This window comes from Thermobia domestica, chromosome 17 (assembly GCF_964235325.1).
Source record: "Thermobia domestica chromosome 17, izTheDome1.hap1.1, whole genome shotgun sequence".
In the NCBI taxonomy this organism is placed as follows: domain Eukaryota; kingdom Metazoa; phylum Arthropoda; class Insecta; order Zygentoma; family Lepismatidae; genus Thermobia; species Thermobia domestica.
The window spans coordinates 26,037,276-26,057,561 of NC_137470.1; the positions used below are offsets into that span (position 1 = coordinate 26,037,276).

Consider the following 20,286-nt stretch of genomic DNA (forward strand, 5'->3'; position numbering starts at 1 on the left):
TAAATCACTCAATAACGCAGGTACCGTATTGTATTCTTTGCGAATAACGATCTTGAAAATGTCGGGTAATAACCTTTCTATGATAAGTAGCATCTGCTCTCAGAATGAGATCCTGTTTCGCATATACACAGTCAACAACTGGCTCATCGTCGCCCTGTTCCCGTGCTCGCATTTGGGTTTCCGTCAACTCAGAAACCAATTTATCCTTAAACGCTGTTTTCAATGCCTGTTCAAATTGCTCATAAGGCATCTGAGCAGAACTCGGCTTTCTTTCCATAGATGTAAACCAAGATTCGGCTGAACTCGTAAGGAGATTTCCAAGTAATAGCCTCCGTCTCATCCATCCCAATCATTAATGCCAGCCATACTCACATTTTAGAACAAAACGTTGCACGCCTTCCCCTAATATGGAGTAGAAAGGTTCTGGTCTAACTATGGAGTTAAAAATAGACAACGGTTGGTTATCACCTCCTGATGCCATGTCTAAAATGGGCTTTTCAACAGAAACTTCTAAAGAATCAAGGGTAATATCGCATAAAACCTAAGAGAATTTTAACTTTTTCCGAAGCTGGTCTAAAACGTTTCTGGTAAACTTAGCCGATACAGGGACGAACACGCCACTGGATCGAAATAAATCGTGTCACTGAGATTTAAGAATTCATTACCCCGTACTAAAATTTTGTCCATAGGACGACGCAACATATACAAAAAAATGAACTAAAATGGGCACTAGTTTAACGAAATATAGACTGTACATATATAACTAATTAAGTCTAAATTACACATGAAAAAAAACTTACAGGGAGGAAGAGAGATAACAGAATGTATTAAAGTACAAGAGGTATTTGAGGCTTCTTTACCACTCTTCAAAGGACTGAAGAGAAAATAAAACAATTTTTGCGAATGAGGAAGAAGGTAAACTAACAATGTTTTAGTAATGTATTACAGAACGGGAGGCGGAGGGAAAGCGGTGGTGAAAATGAATAGAAAGGAGTCACGGATTGGAATTGAGAAAAATTACATAGAAAATGAGAGCATCTCCAGCATTTACGAATTCTTAATTTGAAAAGGATTTTTAAAGAAAACTATGTCGTCCATGAGGATTTCTTGGGATTTCTCCCATACGTAGATCGGGTCCTAGAACCGGACGACACCCGTCTCAATATAAGGGAAATAAAAGTGAGGATTTCAAGATATTTGAAGAGAGAGAGTTTGTGTGTAGGTGACGGGTGAGGGAAGGAAGGGATGAATTCTGATATCACAGTGCTAAGCTTCTTGATGTCTTCTCTATCATCGACCGGTGATCCGCCGTTCTGGTTATAACGTGAACTGACTCTCTAGGCACTCAGCTAGATCCTGCCGTGGACCGAATTAGAGATAGTACGGCTGGTTTTCTAAGTAACCGACTCCGATGTTCTCCAGCCAACTCTAAAGACTGACTCCAACGAACTTCAAAGATTGTCACCAACTGACTCCCGTGAACTCCCCGGACTGACTCCGTTGACAGCCTCTGAACTAACTCTCGACTAATTCCAGAGACTAACTCCACGTTCCCGGGTTGAACGGAATATTTAAGGACCCAAATGTGCTAGTGATCATGCTGACTCTAGACACGTGTCGGTGAGATGGTTTCGTCTCAACAGTTACTTGCGACGTCAGAATGGTTAGACAATCGAGAAAGAAACTCGCTGAGCTTTATTACATAAAATATACATTGACATAATACATTACATAAAAGTAAACAAACACTTTCATGATTCAGCAAAGAAGACACAAAACTACGGAAGAAAACATTAACCGAATTCTCAGATGTAAATAAATTTCATTAGCCAAGTCTTCCAAATGCCTAGCGTTCTTGATGTATACAAAACACTTTATGTAATTAGAGAGAAAATAAGAATAGCTTCACAACACTGATGACAAATCTTAATGAAAAATATGTTTCTCAGGTAGACAATAAATGAATATGAGGGAAATCAACATAAATCAATGAATAATAAATACTAGTCTCTTCACACTCGCCCCGCTAACCTTGGACATGCGTTTTTTTAAAAAAAAAAAACATATCGTCTTAAATACTATTTTGATAACTGCTTGTATATACTAGGAATAAAAAATTAAAAAAGAAACGCATGTAGAATACTATAATAACAAACAAAAGGAAAAAAATGAATTTCTACTTTCAGAATCTTTTGTTCATATATATATACACAATATACATACACACAATATATATATCATATAGAATAAATTGAATATAAGCAATAAGCCATTTGCCAAACACTGCACATTTATACACAAAGCACTAAATTACATTCCATCTTTCCAATGTGTGTATGTGGATAATTCATGACGTAAACAAAACATGTTACGAAACACGTGTACCGTGTAGTTGTTGTTGTTGTATGAACTTGTAAACATCTAAGTCAGCAGTACTGAACGTCTTTACTGGGTGAATGTTATGATGACAAGACAATTCTGAGAATGTGGCTTTGTATGAGAATAATTATCAAGGTGACCACAAGTTAGCAGCACTAATCAGGCTTCTTGAGATCCGTTGAGTGAGAGGGAGTGGGAAAATGACGCTAGTAGCCATTTTGAGAGAACCTCCATTTCGGGGCAGGGTCATGTTTAAAACAAAATGTTTAAAACAAGTGTTTAAAACATGTTTAAAACGAGGGCTGTTGTTTTATTCAGTTTGTTTTAAACGTTTTAAACAAATTGTTTTAAACGTGTTTTTTATGCTGATTGGACATGTTTAAAACAACTAAAATATCAGATTGAAGAAGCTAATTTAATTTTCTAACAAACAACCAATCCTCCGCAGGATTTGTGCATGGAGTAAATTATAAGCAGAATTGTATTCTTATTATAACAGCAATTACTGAACGAAAATCTGCACATCAGTGTGCGTATAACTAAACCAACAGAAATTCAAGTGAAGTATTTGAACATTTCTCAATTTCCAAGAATAACGGAGGTTAAACACACTATACACTATTCTAAGATTCAAATTCACAAATTCAAAACTTGGATATTTTTGATCACTATCATTTCCATAATAATGAACAGTTCTCACATCATAAGCTAGAAGAAATACTCTGACAAATACAATACAGCTCATAGAAAAGAGCAGTGACTAGCCTAAAAGGAGCAAATGACATTTTTCAACTAACCAGTTTTTAAGATACATCTCTATCTGCAACATGGATAGCTAATAATGGTTAGTGTCTACGGCATAACAATACAATTAAATCTAGACACCCGCCAGGGATTTTAGCAAGACTAGACACCCGCCAGGGATTTTAGCAAGACTAGACACCCGCCAGGGATCTAGACTCTCACGTTCGGGGCTCTGGTGACCCCCCTAATTATCACAGAGTCATGAGTTATACACCATTGGAAAGTTTGTAGACAACAAATTCCAACGATGTAACATTCGTGAAATTCCCGCCGTATTCGCAGAAAAAGAACAGACATAAAAAATCATTAAAAATATGAAAATATTGACTTTGCGGAGCTCTGGCAACCCTTGCACTCATCCTACGCTGACAAAATGATGCTAATATGTAGGCCACATACGTGTGACAATAATAGATATTATCATTTGTAAATATAAAACACTGTGGTATTTTTCTGTGACAATTGATTTCCTTCTTACAGAGAAGAAAGCACTATCACTGGTTTTTCCCCATGGAAAATCATTATGCTTATTTTTCATTCTAATTTCAAAATAGAAAACAATTGCAATGAAATATTGGACTCAGGTTTTTAAAAATACGCTTTGTTTTTTTTTTTTTTAAACTGTATCCAACCTTTTACTAAGAAGGAAGATCACTAAATAACGAACGAACAAACAAATCTCTTTTACTTTTAAAACTCAAATGTAGGTAATTTATCGAAAGGATTGAATGATATTTTAAATTTTCAAGTTACGAAATAGTCTGCAATAATAAAGAAGCAATAATGGTCATAACAATGATAACCATTTTTTTCAACATTAGAAATATATAGAACAGTAACCTGGCATAAAACTTAAAATTGTAGATTCATAGTAGAGGTTCATAGTAATGTGAAATACAAATATACATTTTCCCTGCCTTTTGCATTTTGATTGCTATAAAATTAGTAATTTTGTTTCGATTCCTCGCGGCAAACCAGCGGCCCATTTACGACACACCACTGTGCCGCGGACAAATGTTGGGAAACGCTGAATTAGACATTCTCTCCCCTCCCCCACTATAGTACCACGTCCACATGCAAATCATTTTTGCTGCACACATCATGTATACGAACAACAATTATGCTTCTAGACCACTTCAGTGAAATATATCTTGTGTTACATGGGACCGTCCCGAAAATAAAATGTAAATAAACCAAATTTAACCCCCCCTTTCCTCTTTAAACAACAAGTACACATACAGGTTACTATCATGTAGGGGACTACTTCATTGCTTCACATACCAGTTTTTATGGATGTACCACAAAGGGGGACGGAATACCCGCAAAAACCTGATAAAAAAATGATGAGCAATTAAAAAAAACTTCATCCTCCCTCTCTCGGTTGTACATACGTACCCCCTATATACATAAAATGCAACTACCGGAAAAGCTTCATCCCTCAAAAATACTTTGGTACCAAACCATCTTTCTAGCTTAATTAAGGACTGAGCTATTGATGTTTGTTGTAAAAATAAATGTAATTTACGTCAAAACACTTAAACTCCAAAAAATGACCAACTTTGTTCCCTTCCTTCTCCCCCATATAAGCAAGAAGTACAAATACACGATATTACTATGTAGTGGCCTACTTCATTGCTTCACGTAACAATTTTTTTTTAAGAATCTATCAACCAAGAGGGAAAATGGCCCCCAAAAAACTGTTTAAAAACAAACAAAAAAAACTATATTTACCTTCCTCCCAGATACATAAAATGCACACCAGTAAAGCTGCATCTTTCAGGAATAAATTGGTACCAAAACCATCTTCCAGCCTTTTGAGGTTTAAGGCTGAGCCATTGAGGTTTAAAGCCCTGACGCAGCAGTTGCGTCAATGGGCCTTTAAAGATTAAGAATGCAGACGACCAGTAGAACGTAACACAAAGAAACTAAACTACATATTCCGTGAACGGATATCGGGAAAAATCCCGATTCTTTCTCCGGAATTGAACATTTGGGCGGATCGAGATTAGGGAAGTTCTCTAAACTTGATCTAGCGGTTGAATATAGGTGGCAAGCAATACCTAAGAGTGTAAAAATGTAATATATATGCGTATTTGGGTTACTGTTTTAAACAAAATAAACATTTTAAACATGTACTTTTTTTGTTTAAAAAAGTACTTTGTTCTAAACGTTTAAAACGTTTTAAACAAGAAAAACATGTTTTAAACATAAAAAACGTTCTTTTTTTAAAAAAATCATGTTTTTTTCAACCCTGTTTCGGGGAAAATTAAAAAACAAGTTTTTGTTATGTATCGTTTTGTATATTTCTTTCGATGGTGAAAAAAGAATAGCTTCACAACACTGATGACAAATCTTAATGAAAATTGTGTTTCTAGGGCAGACAATAAATGAATATGTGGGAAATAAACATAAATCAATTAATAATATATACTGGTCACTTCACATATGTGATTTCTGACGGAGAGTACTTGAGAGAACAATGGAAGGGGATGGTGGGCGAAGCACCCCTTCGTAGGCAAAAATATGACCCGTTATTTTTCATTAAATTGAAGTGTATGCGTGAGCGTTAAAGAATCGTAATGTACACGGTTTCTATGTTTTCTGTCTGTTTTTGCTGCTTTTTATTCATTTTATTCGTCTTTTAATTTTTTAAGCAAAGCATAATATGTTTGAATCATGATTGAATGAACGTTACGTTTTTAATTGTGAGAGACGGCTTGTTTGTTAGGCATTATCCGAAAGTAACGAGGTTATTGCAGTGGCGTATTTAGGAGGTACATGCCCCTCGTCAGAAATCGAAACGGCCCCCCGCTCCCACTCTTTATGTAAATTTTGATATAGCGATAGAGAACTTTTCTTTTCCTTACTGTCCTTCGCATTTTAGTGTTTTTTACACAAAGTTTTTTATGTAAGAGATACCTATTATTATTATTATTATTATTATTATTATTATTATTATTATTATTATTATTATTATTATTATTATTATTATTATTATTGCTTGCCTACTTTCCCATTGAGGCCAGAAAGAGAGTGAGATTTTTTTTACTTTTATTATAAGTATTAGTCCTTTTACATAAGTAATCAAACATGAGTAGACACCATGAATGCAGTAGATGTGCTAGTTGTATGAGATAGGAAAAGAATGAATACGATCGCAATAAAAAGGTTAGTTGTTATTGAAAATCCCACATAATGATTATCTGCACACATGTTGTTATCCATCTCGATGTAGTCTACGAAGTAATCTAGAGCTTATGTTTGCAATATAGTGTACTGAAAGGATAAATTAAAGTTGAAGAGCCAATCGTAATTTTGAGCTGTATGTCGTTAAGTGTACATGCAATCATTGTGCTAGCGACATGACAAAAGAGTTTGTTTTGTTCTTTTTTCTCTTTCTCTCTCTCTCTCTCTCTCTCTCTCTCTGTGTGGTTAAACGATAATAAAATTTTTGAAGCATTCCGTTCCCCATAACGTGTGTTCGTAGTAAATGAAGTATCATTTTGAGAATGCACCGGAAATAGTATGTTAATACCGAATAATTTTGAGAGAAAGATATTGTGAAACAGTATGCAACGTTTAAAGAAGTGTGTTGCGACATCGGAAAAGTTGTTCAAATGTATTTACCTGTTTTCGTGTGACCTCTCTCGTTGTGAGCTCTACTAGCCCGGTATTTACGTACTGGGTTGGTTGTGTATATGGAGACTCTGTATGTGTGACTGTTGAAGGCAAGATAGTCTGCTGAGAAATTAATGTGATTTACATTGATCAAATATCCTGATTGCAGAAACTAAGTTGGCGCGTTAGTCAGGCTAATGTTAATGTGTTTAGATGTTCGAGTTCTCTAAGAGAAACAGAAACGTCAAATCTCTTTTTAACGAGAAAATATAAAGGAAGTGTTATGACTGAGGCTGAAATGTTGATGATAGACTGCCGTACAGTATGTTGTTTAGATTAGCATTTGTGGATGGGCGGTAGGGGGAGGGTCAAAGCAAAACGCTTGTCGATACGCATAGAGTGGGTTATAGCAGTGAGAAGGAAACTTTTCTGTATGTCTTTTATTAGGAGTTATAAGGAGAAAAAAAAGAGAAAACTGTAGAGAAGCAAGTATTATTGAACATAACTACGATACCCATGACAATTGTAGTGCAAAGTAATAATAATGCTTGAAATAACGTAATAAATAAAATTGAGAAAGTTGTTCGTTGAACCGTTCGGGGCCACGTCTGGCTCGCTGGTTGTAGGTTGTACATCGATGGCACATAACTAGAAGGTTTTGGTGTAACAGAACTGTAAAGGTAGTGAACTATTCAAGACCACTATAGCTGCTAATTAAGAGTCGCAATAAATGCGCCCTAACGCTAACGTGGATTTTCGCGTATGAAATTTGATACAAAGGAGGTAATTGTACGCAGATATAATTACAAAAAAATAACTAGTGTGGCCAAGGGTCTATTTTGTGCAAAAATAGTGATCGAAGTTGCATTAATTGATTTCGGCTTCCGTGCCATAAACCAGAATACGATGCGCGCTATGAGATAGTAGGGATCCTTCGTGTGTGCTGAGAGTTCTCCCTCCCTCCTTTTTGTTAGTGTACAGGAATTCGGTGCGTTATGAAAGTTAGTATGTTTTTCTTTTTAAGGTCCTGTTTATAGAAGCCATAATAATGTACGTGTTATATAGTTACAAGTATAGCCATTACGAAAGGTAATGTGAGTGGGCAATGATGGCATCCCATCACATTGGTGAAATAGGGAAAATATTCTATCCGGAAGCGACACTGAAAGAAGAATAAGTTGTCCCATGGTGAAATAAAGAAAGCTTTTATCCGGAACCGATACCGAAGGAAGAATAAGTTGTCCTAACATATCGAAGTAACGCTCGCAGATAAGGTGTCATCAATAACAGGTAAGCCAATTTTACGTGTCCCCCGGCTCCCTAGCCACATTATAATTATCCATACACCAAACATTTTGCACCGATCTGTCCACTTGAAGTTATCTGGAGATCAGTAGTGAAGATTTTTTTTTACCTCTATTCTATCATAAAACTTTCTTTCAACGGTGTCATTGAAATTATTACACTGCCCACTTAAAAAATTAGACTCCCCGATCTGGGTCATCCTATGAAAGATGTATCTACAGCTACGCACACTTATGCGTCTGTAGCACCCTACCAATGGAGGTTTGACTGACTTGGTACTCCAGTGATATCTGCCGTGTACTGCGCTGTGGAGACGTAAACGATGCGAGCACTGCGCCTTCGTCAATGGTACTTATGGGCCTACCTGATAGTTGCCTGATCTAGTCTGTACCTGTGTCTTTGAACTAGGTCAGTAACTGTGTCAATATAACGTGCGAAACTGAAATACGTTGAGGACGTCTTTCATTAGAAAGAGCCGCTACAGCAAGGGCAATTTTATCACCCCACAATTTGACGAACTCGATAATGTTTGCTTTGGCTAATGGCGTTCAGCAGCTGCAAAGAGGAAATAAATTTGACTTTTATGTGCTTATAGCTTCAAAGTTTCTACAGTAATGTTAAATATGATTAACCCATTAAATCTCTCTTAATATTCTAGACTTGTATCATATATCACAGGAACACCTTCCCATTGAAAAGTTTTGAGCAACATTCAAGATGGCCGACAGCAAGATGGCTGCCGTTCATCTGACACACACCATAAAGGTTCCCCCTTGATGATGTAACGTGTCCCTGCAATTAACAGTGCCGGCTATCTATGCTCGCTTTCATTTTGAAGCGGATATTTCCTCACCCTGTACACACACACACACATATATATATATATATATATATATATATATATATATATAACTAGTACGTAGATAATAATAAGTATTTTCTGTAAATTGGCCATCTATGTTGCCCACTTTTCAGTTTTCTGTAGAACCAACATAGGTAGGTTTCACTGTATTGTGAATGATATACAGTTAGGAAGTAGTATCTCTCTACTCGTCCTTCAAAAAGTGTTTGGGCTAAGTGTTATTTGAAAAGAAGAAAATAAATTATTGTTCTTGAATAAATCTAAAGAAAATAATGCAATTTTATTGAAAGAAATTTCAACAGACAAAATACCTTTGTTTACTTTACTAATAACTATTGTTTTTTTCCTTATGATATTATTCAGCTTATTGCTCAAAACTAATTTCAATGTATCTTAGATTACAAATTAAGTTTAACCCTTTAATTGGCAAGCATTCGTAGCATTAACATTAAAATATTTACTTTGCTTTTATGATTGAAAAATGTCTTTCTGATCATAATTTCGTAATTTTTAAAGTATTTTTGTACTTTGGTTACAAAATAAGAATGTTTATTTCAAATCAACATTGGCATAAAATAGATCTTATCTGCAGCTCTTGAGCAGCATTAACCTACTATGATCAAATACTAGGAGATAGAGCTTCTACAATACTAAATTCGACTGTCCCCTCTTGACCAAGATTGGAAGTATCTAAACACATGACCCACAAATCATGTGTATGAATGTTGTATGAAAGTAATAATGCCAAATAAATGATCACTAAAGTTATAATTCGTGTGCATAACGCAATAGAATGCGACTTTACTTGAGAGCAACAGTGCCATATGAAACGATAAATTCAGCACTGGTACACTCCGCATCTTTCACATTTGCGTCTTTCACTTCTCCCTCTTCTCTCTCGCGTATACACGCACTTCATGTGCGTATGCGTGTTCCAAAGTTCAAACGGAGCCAGAGTCCTAAAGACCTGGACTGGAAAATATAATTAACTGGCAACTTCAGCGTCGAGTTTTTTGTGCTCTCCAGTCCTGGTCGTCTCTAAAAGAAATACTGTTTAAACGCAAGGGAATAAGAAAATATCTTTTTCAGTCATCTAGGTTACCTAGTCTCAGTTGAATAACCGGGTCACCACGGGTTTGAGTCCTTGACCCAGTAGTGGTCATAAGCTAACCAACATTATCCGACTGACACTATGTTCCGTTTGAGCTCTATCGTGTTCATTCTATCTGTGCAATTTACAACGTTATATCCGCAAGAGGTGAAAGTGATGCTGGATGTTTGGATCAGATAAATCTTTAGAAAAGACTCGAAAATGGCAACCTCTTTGGTTATTTGAAAACAAAATTTTATTTATCCTAATTCTACACAAATTTGTTTCCATCCTATAATTCAATGAGTCTTATTCACGTTAAAATTTGAAACATGCAAGGTTTGCTACATCTATAAGAAACATCCAATTTTCCATTTAAACATTCGTAACAATTCATTATGATACGGTTTAGACTTTTAATATAGGATATTTCTGATAAAAGTTTAGCAGTAAAGTAGCACTCATTCAACTTTATCTTTCACTCCTTCTTCGTTTCTCTTTTCGTATTTTTTTCTTTTTGTTCACTTTGCATTTTAATCTGGAATGGAATATATGACCTACGCTTCCTACTGGGTTTATTAGAATGTAGTTTGGATCGCTACGTCCAATGAGCTCTACCCAATTTACAACCGAACAAGCGGAAACAAAGCATGTGTTAAACTTTCGACATTATCTTATATGTGTCTCTCAGATCTACAGTTCTCCTGGAAATTGAATATACTATCCTTTTTGAAAGAGAGTTAATGAATGTTTCAAGCATGCTTTATATATTCGGATAGTCCTGATAAAATATATAAAAGCAAACGTTATTTCTATATTACTGTTGGATTTCTGGTAACAGAACTTTATAATGTTAGGTTCTTTTCTTACTAAGTTTAAAATTCCACATTTTTATCTGTTCTCCCTTTTCTTTTTCTTCTTACTTCGCCCTCTCTCTCTCTCACACTCTCTCTTTGCCCCATTTCTTTACCTCTTATAATATACATCCATTGGTTTCAATTTTTCATTGTATTTGTTTCAGTTTCTCCCTAAATCAACTTATGAATCTTGTTTCGTCTGGGTTTTGTTCTTTCATTATATAGATATTAATACATGTGTAGTTTGAAATGAGAATTGCGTTCATGTTGTTAGCTAACTTTAGCATGGGAGAGAAGAAAAGAGGAAATATAGGGGACTCTTTACCGGACACGATTATTTGATAAGAATGTGTATATTGGGTGGCTTAGCTGCACGGCGTTAGCTGTCGCAATTTTTTTTATGCGGAGTGTACATTGCATTTGAAGTAGAAGAGCTGTTGTTCCTTGAACAGTTTCTAGAAAGCTGCAGTCTATCATTATTTAAAATGAAACAAAGGCTTATACTGTTATTGTTAATTGCAAGTTAACTTTTAGAAGATTCCAGATATATGTGGGTCTGGCTTTATTTGAGGGAAATAAATGTTACTTCAATGTAAGAAATAATATTTCTTAAAAATGATTACTGAAATGATGCCAACACTGTCACATTTTCCTTACAGATTTTACCTACAAGACTCGACACAACAAACTTTGCTTACACGACTAAAATCGAGCCGGGAGAGGTTCATGTTCAGATCATGTTACCATTATTTTCCCTACATGATATGGCAGAACAGGTTAGTGCAATGTACGTTATTTGTATTAATGGTCAACAATCATTGGGTGACATAAATATACTTAGCATTAAAATCTACGCAATTAAAAACTACGTAATGTAATCCATGTACATAAGGAAGATAAACGCCGGACGAAATGTTTGCTAAATGTGTCACTACCAGAGTAAGTTGAATTAAGTTTACACACATACGAAAATGTGCTGAATTTCCTGGCTTTGACCCAGTACCATCTTCATAAATCCCTCAATGTATTTTCATTTAAAAACTTAATATCTGAAAATTTAATGATCCAAATAAATGTTTAATATTTTTAGTTTAACTGCATTTATTTCAGTCTTGAACGAGTGATGATGGAGTCCTAAGTTTCACAGTTTTGGAGTGTATGACCACCATGAAGTTATGTTTTTCCATGGAAAGTATTCAAAGGATATTCACATTGATGTGTCACAAACGTTGACAGAACAGTAGGCTTCCTCTAGTGCCATAAGAACTTGCGTGGCTCTTAACAGTAGGTGGGTTTCATCGTGAAAGTTGAGTCCTGCAGTGAGCACCCTTCAAACAATACGGCAAAATGTGTTGTCCATGAAGTAAATTTTGAGAACAGGCGAATGCCAGCCAAAACATCTTGAGGAACTGTATTGTCTTGCAGTATACAGGACATATTTCAGATTCTAATTAATTAGGTCCCGAAATGTCTGAACAGTAAATAAGAAGAAGGAACGACATGAAACACCCAATGCTGCTTTTGCTCGCTTTGAGTCTAGAACTCCGAATTTCTTCTTTGCATGGTACGTATTTAGACTGAAAGCTGTTTCTATTGATTTGATACTGATACTAATCATCAGTCAATGGTGTGGTGCCAATAATGGGTCTCCGCGGTAAACTAAGTTTCCAATACAAAAATTTTCAAAGAAGGTCATGACTTCAGGTGCTGCATTTTTATCAAGTGCTGTAAGTGACCTGCCTACTTTAAAACTCTTTTATCACCGACAAGCATTACGCGAACTATTGAACCAGTTACACAAATTTGCTACGGTTAACACCGTTGAAAGTACTCGGAAATTATTATCATTTTACACGACAATTATATAGATTTCACGTCCCGCACTATGAGTGCTGACCTGAATATTATTGAATTGCAATTGGTTCTTCACTCCTCTTTTTCGCCTGATATGGCTCCCCTGTTATATTTTGTAACCAAAGTTGGAGGCACTATAAGTTTCATCATTTTCAGGACATTATCGTCAAGCAATTTTATGCTTATATATATATATATATATATATATATATATATATATATATATATATATATATATATATATATATAGAGAGAGAGAGAGAGAGAGAGAGAGAGAGAGAGAGGAGGAGGATTACCAAAAAGCACGCACGCCCTAAGAGCGCGCAGCACCAATTATGCTGAAGTGGTAAGACATGTAATTATTATTAGTCTTTGAATGAGAGTTGATACGAATAAAAAGGATGTTAATGTATCGCTGCAAACAGAAGATAAAGGCAAAAATATTTTTTTTGAATTCTTGATGTAATATCTTAGTACTCTTAGTTAAGAAATTATTCTGATATAGCAGCTAATTACAGTACCCTTGTTGCACGGTAGAAAACATGAACGAAGATAGGATTCTTTACCATGGTCTTGCGTTGGGGGTTTCGCATGTGCAGCCACCTGGATGACTTTCACTCGAATTTACTGCTGTTTCCCAAAGAGTGCGCGTTAGTGAGTTACTAAAGAGTGCGCGCGTACTCTTTGGGACAATTCCTTTGAGAGAGTATGTGGATAGTGCCATTCATAATACAGACTATATGGTTATTCTTTACCAGTTAGTCTAAGAAAGCGGAGTTAATGGAATGTTTCAATGGATTGTAGAATTATTTGCAATTGTTTGTCTTCGATTCACGCACCAACTGTAAATCTTCTGTAAGAAGTATTTTCAATTTACGGAATTTCTTAAATTACAATGATGATGAGTATTATGTATTTAGCCCGAAGACAAGTCTTTAACCCGAAAGTCCTCTGGCAAGCTGAATTCATGGTAGTGTGCCAAAACCTTTCATGGGATGATAATGACGTCCTAGGGGCAAGACGTACAGCGTAACGTGGGATCCGAACCATTTTTGTCCCCACCGAGAATCGAATCCAGGACGTCTTTATGCCAAGGCGACGAGCTTAGCCATTCATCCACCCGGGACACTAAATTTAGAAAATAAAGCTTTTTTTGTTATTTTATTCTCTATTACATGACCGTAGACTTGGATCTGTTCCTTAAGCAACTATCCAGAGTTAATATCTAACTTTTGTAGTCTGTTAGCTAAAGAAATTAGCCTAGACAAACTTTCGTGTTTTACATTATCTTATTATTGTTCAGCAAGGGTCCGTGCTATGTACGTAAAACAGAACGCAAGTTAGTGGTTACAAAAGAATTCCTTGAGGAGACACGAAGAAGAATTGAGGCCGTGAGAGTAAAAGAAAGATTGCAGCCACCATGGACACCAAAGAGTTAACTTTAAAGAAAAAACTGAAAGCTAGAAGTTTCAATATTATATCTTGATATTCGAGAACTTAAACAAAATGTAATCTATTGCATCTATAACGTAAATTTATGTTTCCTGCAAAACTAAGGACCAGATTTTGGTTTTATTGTTTTTAAATTGTGCTTCACTTCAACAAACAATTAAGAGCAACACAATCTCAGAATTATATCTAGGTAGTCGAGAAAGCTTATCGTTTATATTTCACGTATTTTTCGTCAACCTCCTTGTTCCATGTGGAGGGACCCTCCACACAAAGCGAAAGAAGCAAACTAAATTATGTTTTTAATTTCTGTACCGCTTGCCCAATTTTTCTCTACCTTGAACAGTGGCGAAGCGTACTATGAGACTCTGAGGTCGGGCCTACCCTGTCTTCTAACGTATATTATCTTTAGTTTTAGTTTCTTATAAAATAAAGTCAATATTTCAAAATTTCGTTTTATCGGTAAGAAAATTATATGTTGGAAACACTTGGAGTCCCTTCCATCTGAGCCTCACCAGTTCGCTACACTGGTTTACAGGCTGTACTGGTCAGGGAGAGAAGCTATTATCGCTGGTGATTGCACGCATTGTTGGGAACAAAGGCTCGCCTCTGGAAGTTTAGTTTTAGCGTTGAAGGCGTCTTTTAATGCTAATAAGTTATAAAATGATCCTTTAACACAGAGTAAATGAGAGACGCAAATAAGTAACGCTTATCCAAGAAATTCGACAGTTAACTGTAAGAATGTACTTACTTTTTCTCTCCCTCCATTTTCCAAAATATGCAGGAAATGAAAACAGCAAGTGAGATGGAAATTCCCCTCAGCCCCGCTGCAAATCCCAGACATAAGAACATATGAACTGCACTTCAAAACATTTATAGTTGAGCTAAATGGGAATATTCCATTAATACATACTACGTGTTTTCCTCATGTAATAATAATAATAATAATAATAATAATAATAATAATAATAATAATAATAATAATAATAATAATAATAATAATAATAATAACAGGCTACTTTCTGTCTACCTTTGCTTATATATTCAGCCTTTCATGTTAAAAGAAACAAAAAAAAAACTACTATGTATACATGCATATAAATTCAACCCTAAACAATGTTAGAAATACAGCTAAGAAAGTACTTTGAAATAGATTTGGTAGTTTTTGTTTTAAATTCAATAAGGAAATTAGAATTCTGACTATAATTTTAACCATTTTATGATACGTTAAATGTCATTTGTGTTATTACTTTGTCGGGCCTACCCTACTTGCGGGATTACGCTTCGCCACTGATCTTGAACCGTGTGTCTTTATAAGGAACGAGATGGTTACGCAAAACATATGCAGTATGAACTGTGACATGATGCACATACCAAACATAGATCTGAAATTTTTACTAGTTCTCCACTTCACAAGGTTCTTCAGAGCAAACGAGCCAAAGGAAGTGTTACATCAAAGAGAAAACTCTTGAAAATTCCAATCAACTACCCACTTCAACAGAGAAAACTGCAGGTGAGATCAATCAAATTTCATGCCCGATGTGTCATGAATTGTATGAAGAAGCAATTGACGAAGACTGGATTCAGTGCATTAATTGTAAACGATTGTGGTATAAGCAGGGCTCGTCTTATAAAGCTGGTTTGGGTTTGAAGTGCGCGCTCTTAGGGACCGCAAAACGCACTCTTTGGGACAGTGGTTCTTAAGAGTAAGCATTTTTATTTATTATTATTTTTTTTTTTTTTTTTACTTTTCGACGTTTATCCCCATTTTTGCATCTAGTAGCAAAGTTTTTTATTTCTTAAAGTGTAGCCTAAACTTCAATTAAAATTACGGTGCCACGGTGGCTCAGTGGTAGAGCGTTCACCTCTGGTGCTTGGGGTCTCGGGTTTAAACCTAGCCCCGCCAAGTGAATTTTGTGGTGGACAAACACCGTGTGCGTGGGTTTTCTCGGGGCTCTGCAGTTTCCTCCCACTTTCTTCATTCCACCATTTCATTCATTATTCATCATCACCGTCTCCTTTAGCCTAACCGGCATAACCGTGGGACGAAAAACTCAAAGATTTCATTTCATTTTCATTTCAATTAAAATTATGTAGAATTTATATGTTTTTTTGCTTCATTATTTTCGGAGCTTTATAAAAATGAATATTAAGTGCATGCTCTTTGGTAACCTTCCTCTCTCTCTCTCTCTTTCTTTATATATATATATATATATATATATATGTGTGTGTGTGTGTGTGTGTGTGTGTGTGTGTGTGTGTGAGTGTGTGCCATAGGCGGAGCTATGGGGGACTTAGGGGGCATTGCCCCCCCAACCTTTTGACAAAAAATAAAAATGCCACCTATAAGACCCTTCAATTCTCATTTGTATTTGCCGTGGCCCCCCTTCAGGAGACGAAAGGTCTGCCCCCAGGAGACTTCCTAACTCCGCCCATGGTGTGTGTGTTTCTGAGTGCAGTAAAGTACTATAATTGTTAGTTCAAATAATAATGCTTTACAGTCGGTATATATATATATATATATATATATAATTGATGTAGGTGTTAATACAAAAATCAAAATAAGTTTGATATTTACATTCTTTTTAATTCATATGTAGATATCAGTTTCAATTCAGTATGCACTCACATATTTATTTATTCCCAAAGTTTCATACAGCACTAGGCCAATTACCTGAAACTGTACAACATAAAGACAAAAAGAAAAAACAACAACAACAAAACCATAAAAGAATAAAATACAGGATAAAATGTTCAACTCTCAATATGCAAAGTTCTCATCAAGTTCTGAAGTTTCTCTCACAATGTGAGAGGTAAAAATCTTACACCCTATTGACAACGTACTATTTTCGTGCATTAGCCTGTAAAGCGAGGAGCGCTTTACAATCGACAACCTAGATGTCTTATAAGTTAGCAAGTTGGGTGAGCGAGTTCTCCGTTGAGGAACAAGAAGTTTGTCTGCGATAGTAAAAATTCAGAAACAACTTTGCCATTGATGAACATATACAAGAAAAGTAAATCAGCCCTGTGCCGTCTTTTGTGACGGGAACGTTTGTTCATTAAATACATTAGTTCTCGTTTCGAGTAATTACGTAGCTCGGGAATTCTAAATTTAACTATGGCAAGAAAGAAGACTAATACAGAACCAATGCGTGATAGATTAGTAGGTACTGCCATGTTCTATACAGGTAAACAATCTTCAGTGATCGGAAAACTAAATGCCTTATAAACCATGGTAAAGGCAAGAAGATGTTGTACCTCCGGAAATCTATGGAATATATCAAGTAGTTTCATAGCTCTGGATGAGATCCAATGCGTTTGATAGGTACATAGTTACCATGTCAAAACACGTTCTTTTTTTTTTTTTTTTTTTAAGGAAATAGAGATTGTAGTACATTTCTTCGGATTTAAAGACACATTCCAGATAGAGAACCAATTACGTAATATATCAATGTCAGCTTGCATGGAATAAGCATCGTCTGGAATGTTAATGACTGTGAAGAGTTTACAGTCATAAGCAAATGCAATATATTTGATGAAGAGGTCGAGAATATATTAGGTAAATCGTCCGTATACATTACAGAACAAAAGCGGAGCCATCATGCTTCCTTGAGGCACTCTGGATAAGACGGCACTAAGTAGAGATACGGATCCAGGCAGTGACAGGCTGTTCTCTCCCTGAGAAATGTCAATCTAGGAAAGGGAGTATCTGGCCATGAATGTTATATCTATTAGAGAGTTTTTAAAGAAACAACTTGGTGTTTATGCCTTTAATATAACAAAACAAACTACATCTAGCTGGGAGTTAGCCATAAATATTTGCGCCTCAGAAGTAACTAATGCTAACAAATTTGTAAGACACGAGCGTTCAGGTAGGAAACCATGCTGAGAATTACTTAAAAAAGATTTGGCTAAACGCTACTCTCTATCTTTAACTATTTTCTCACACAGAATCAACACAGGAAACAAAAGAGAAAGAGGCTTATAAATGTATTTTCTTTCTCCAGATTTGAAGATGGGTATGATATTGACAGACTTTAACAGATTAGGAAAGATACCTTCCGAAAAACATCTATTGAATAACGACGATAAAGGGTGGCAAGTGAGTGCACTGTGTTATAAAGAAAGATAGTAGTCCTGATATTTTCTCGACCAGAAGAACGGTAATAAGATAGTGAGGAAATTGTTGATTTCACTTCATAAGGGGAGGTAGTAATTCTAGTCAGTAAGTGCGAACACGCAGAATGGATCTTAGGTAATAGTCCAGTCAAATTACATCATAAACGGGCCAAATCTAGACATTTAGAATAAAAAGGTGGGACGTTCTGGAATTTGTTTGTTATCTCTTCCTCATTAGCCTCCAGAAAATCCAAAAAATCCAGTTGCGGGCTCTCCGCCATTTTGAATAGTCTGCCATCTTGGATTTCTCACATGCACTTAGTTTATGTCGTATAACTTCTAAACTATTTAACGTAGAAGGATTATTCTTTCTTTATTATACTTTTAATATTATAGGCAATGTAACAAGTTATTATCACTTTTCTCCGAGTAACCATTTTTGAATAACTTTAGGATAAATTGAAAACTTTAGATCTGTATAAAGGGACATATTTTTTTCATTGCCTCATACAACTTAACAGGGTAGAAATATGAAAAAGGTGCTCGAATAAAAGTTGTTGGAAGGTTTACAAGCTTTAAAATGATGTATATATTGTCACTATATACAATGTCAGAGATGCGCAATAAAACTTGAAACATCATAGGATTGAGCACAATTGCTGTCGAAACATATGAACGAATCAGTTAACATGAAAAAAAAGAAGAGACTATTTAGTAATTAGACAGCTTTTCATTGGAATTTCCGGTAAGTATCAAGAGATTTGGAAAGCTGGCTAGGTTAGTAAACACTTCGTAAACAGTGGCGTCGGCAGGGGGTGCGCAAGAACTCTGAAAGTAGATTTTCGCACTATATTTCTGTATGTAGGCCTATGTGTTCATTCAAATTAGTGTTTGAGATAAACGATTCAAAAAGAAGATGCAATCTATTGAAATATGTTTCACTGATGTTGTTATCCCGCAAAAAATCCAGTTGCAGGATCTCCGTCTTTTTGAATAATTAGCCCTAGTCCAGTGCAATTACAACAAAGATCGATCAAACTTAAAGATTTTTTTAAAAGTATTAACCTGTTAGAATGTGTTATATGTATTGATATACTAAAATAGCCCTAAAACTCTAGTTGTTGGTTTCCCATATTTTTTGGAGGCCAATTCGCAAAACACTATGGCAAATAAATTATTTACTGATGATTATAATGATGGACCTAGCGTAAAGGATATAAAATAGTGGACATGAACAAATAAACCAGGAATACGCGTGATCGTTGAGGATAACATGGACGTTGTTCGTTTACCTCAACAAGAATTTCTTTCTAACAAAAGGAACAAATCCGGATTGATGTCACTTCTGAAGAAATATCTCGAGAAACCTGGTTGTGCCGTACATCAATCACCTGGAGATGCACACACATCAGTTATGTTAATCGCAACAAATCTTGCAAATATGGCTCATCAGTAATAGTGGGAGAAGATTCAGATATTTTTGTTCTGATGGTAGCACTCGCAACAGCTAAATTTACATGTTTATTCCTTGCTCGAAGCCATCACATAAGATATACAGCAGTACCAAACTTCAGAGAGCAATGGGCAATATGGTGAACTGCATTTTATTTCTGTATACCTTCACTGGATGCGATACTACTTCTCCTTCACACAGTAAAGGGAAGAAAGTTGCGTACAAACTACTGGGAAAAACTTAAGAACTGCGTCGAGAAATTGATGTTTTCAACAACTAAACTTCATCATCTGCAGATGATGTAAGAGCTGCTGTAGAAAAGCGTTCTTAGCGTTATATAGATGTGCAGAGAAAGAAAGTCGGGATTGTACAAGATTCTGCGTGTACAGAAAGTTTGTATCCAAAACAACGCATTAGTTACACTTTCAAATTAGCAGTACTATCTCCAACAAGAGCTGCTGCAAATCGCCATAGTTTCCATGTGTTCTATCAAGTT

The 20,286-nt window shown here is 35.7% G+C and overlaps 1 protein-coding gene across 1 annotated transcript in view; it reads left to right on the forward strand.

The window, feature by feature from the left end:
• The window catches only part of LOC145673798 (uncharacterized), a 162,355-nt gene that overhangs the window by 52,787 nt on the left and 89,282 nt on the right, over window positions 1-20,286 (forward strand). Inside the window, exon 3 of the mRNA XM_081743558.1 lies at window positions 11,575-11,691. Within this exon, the coding sequence (XP_081599684.1) occupies window positions 11,575-11,691 (117 nt within the window). The remainder of the gene's footprint in view (window positions 1-11,574; window positions 11,692-20,286) is intronic.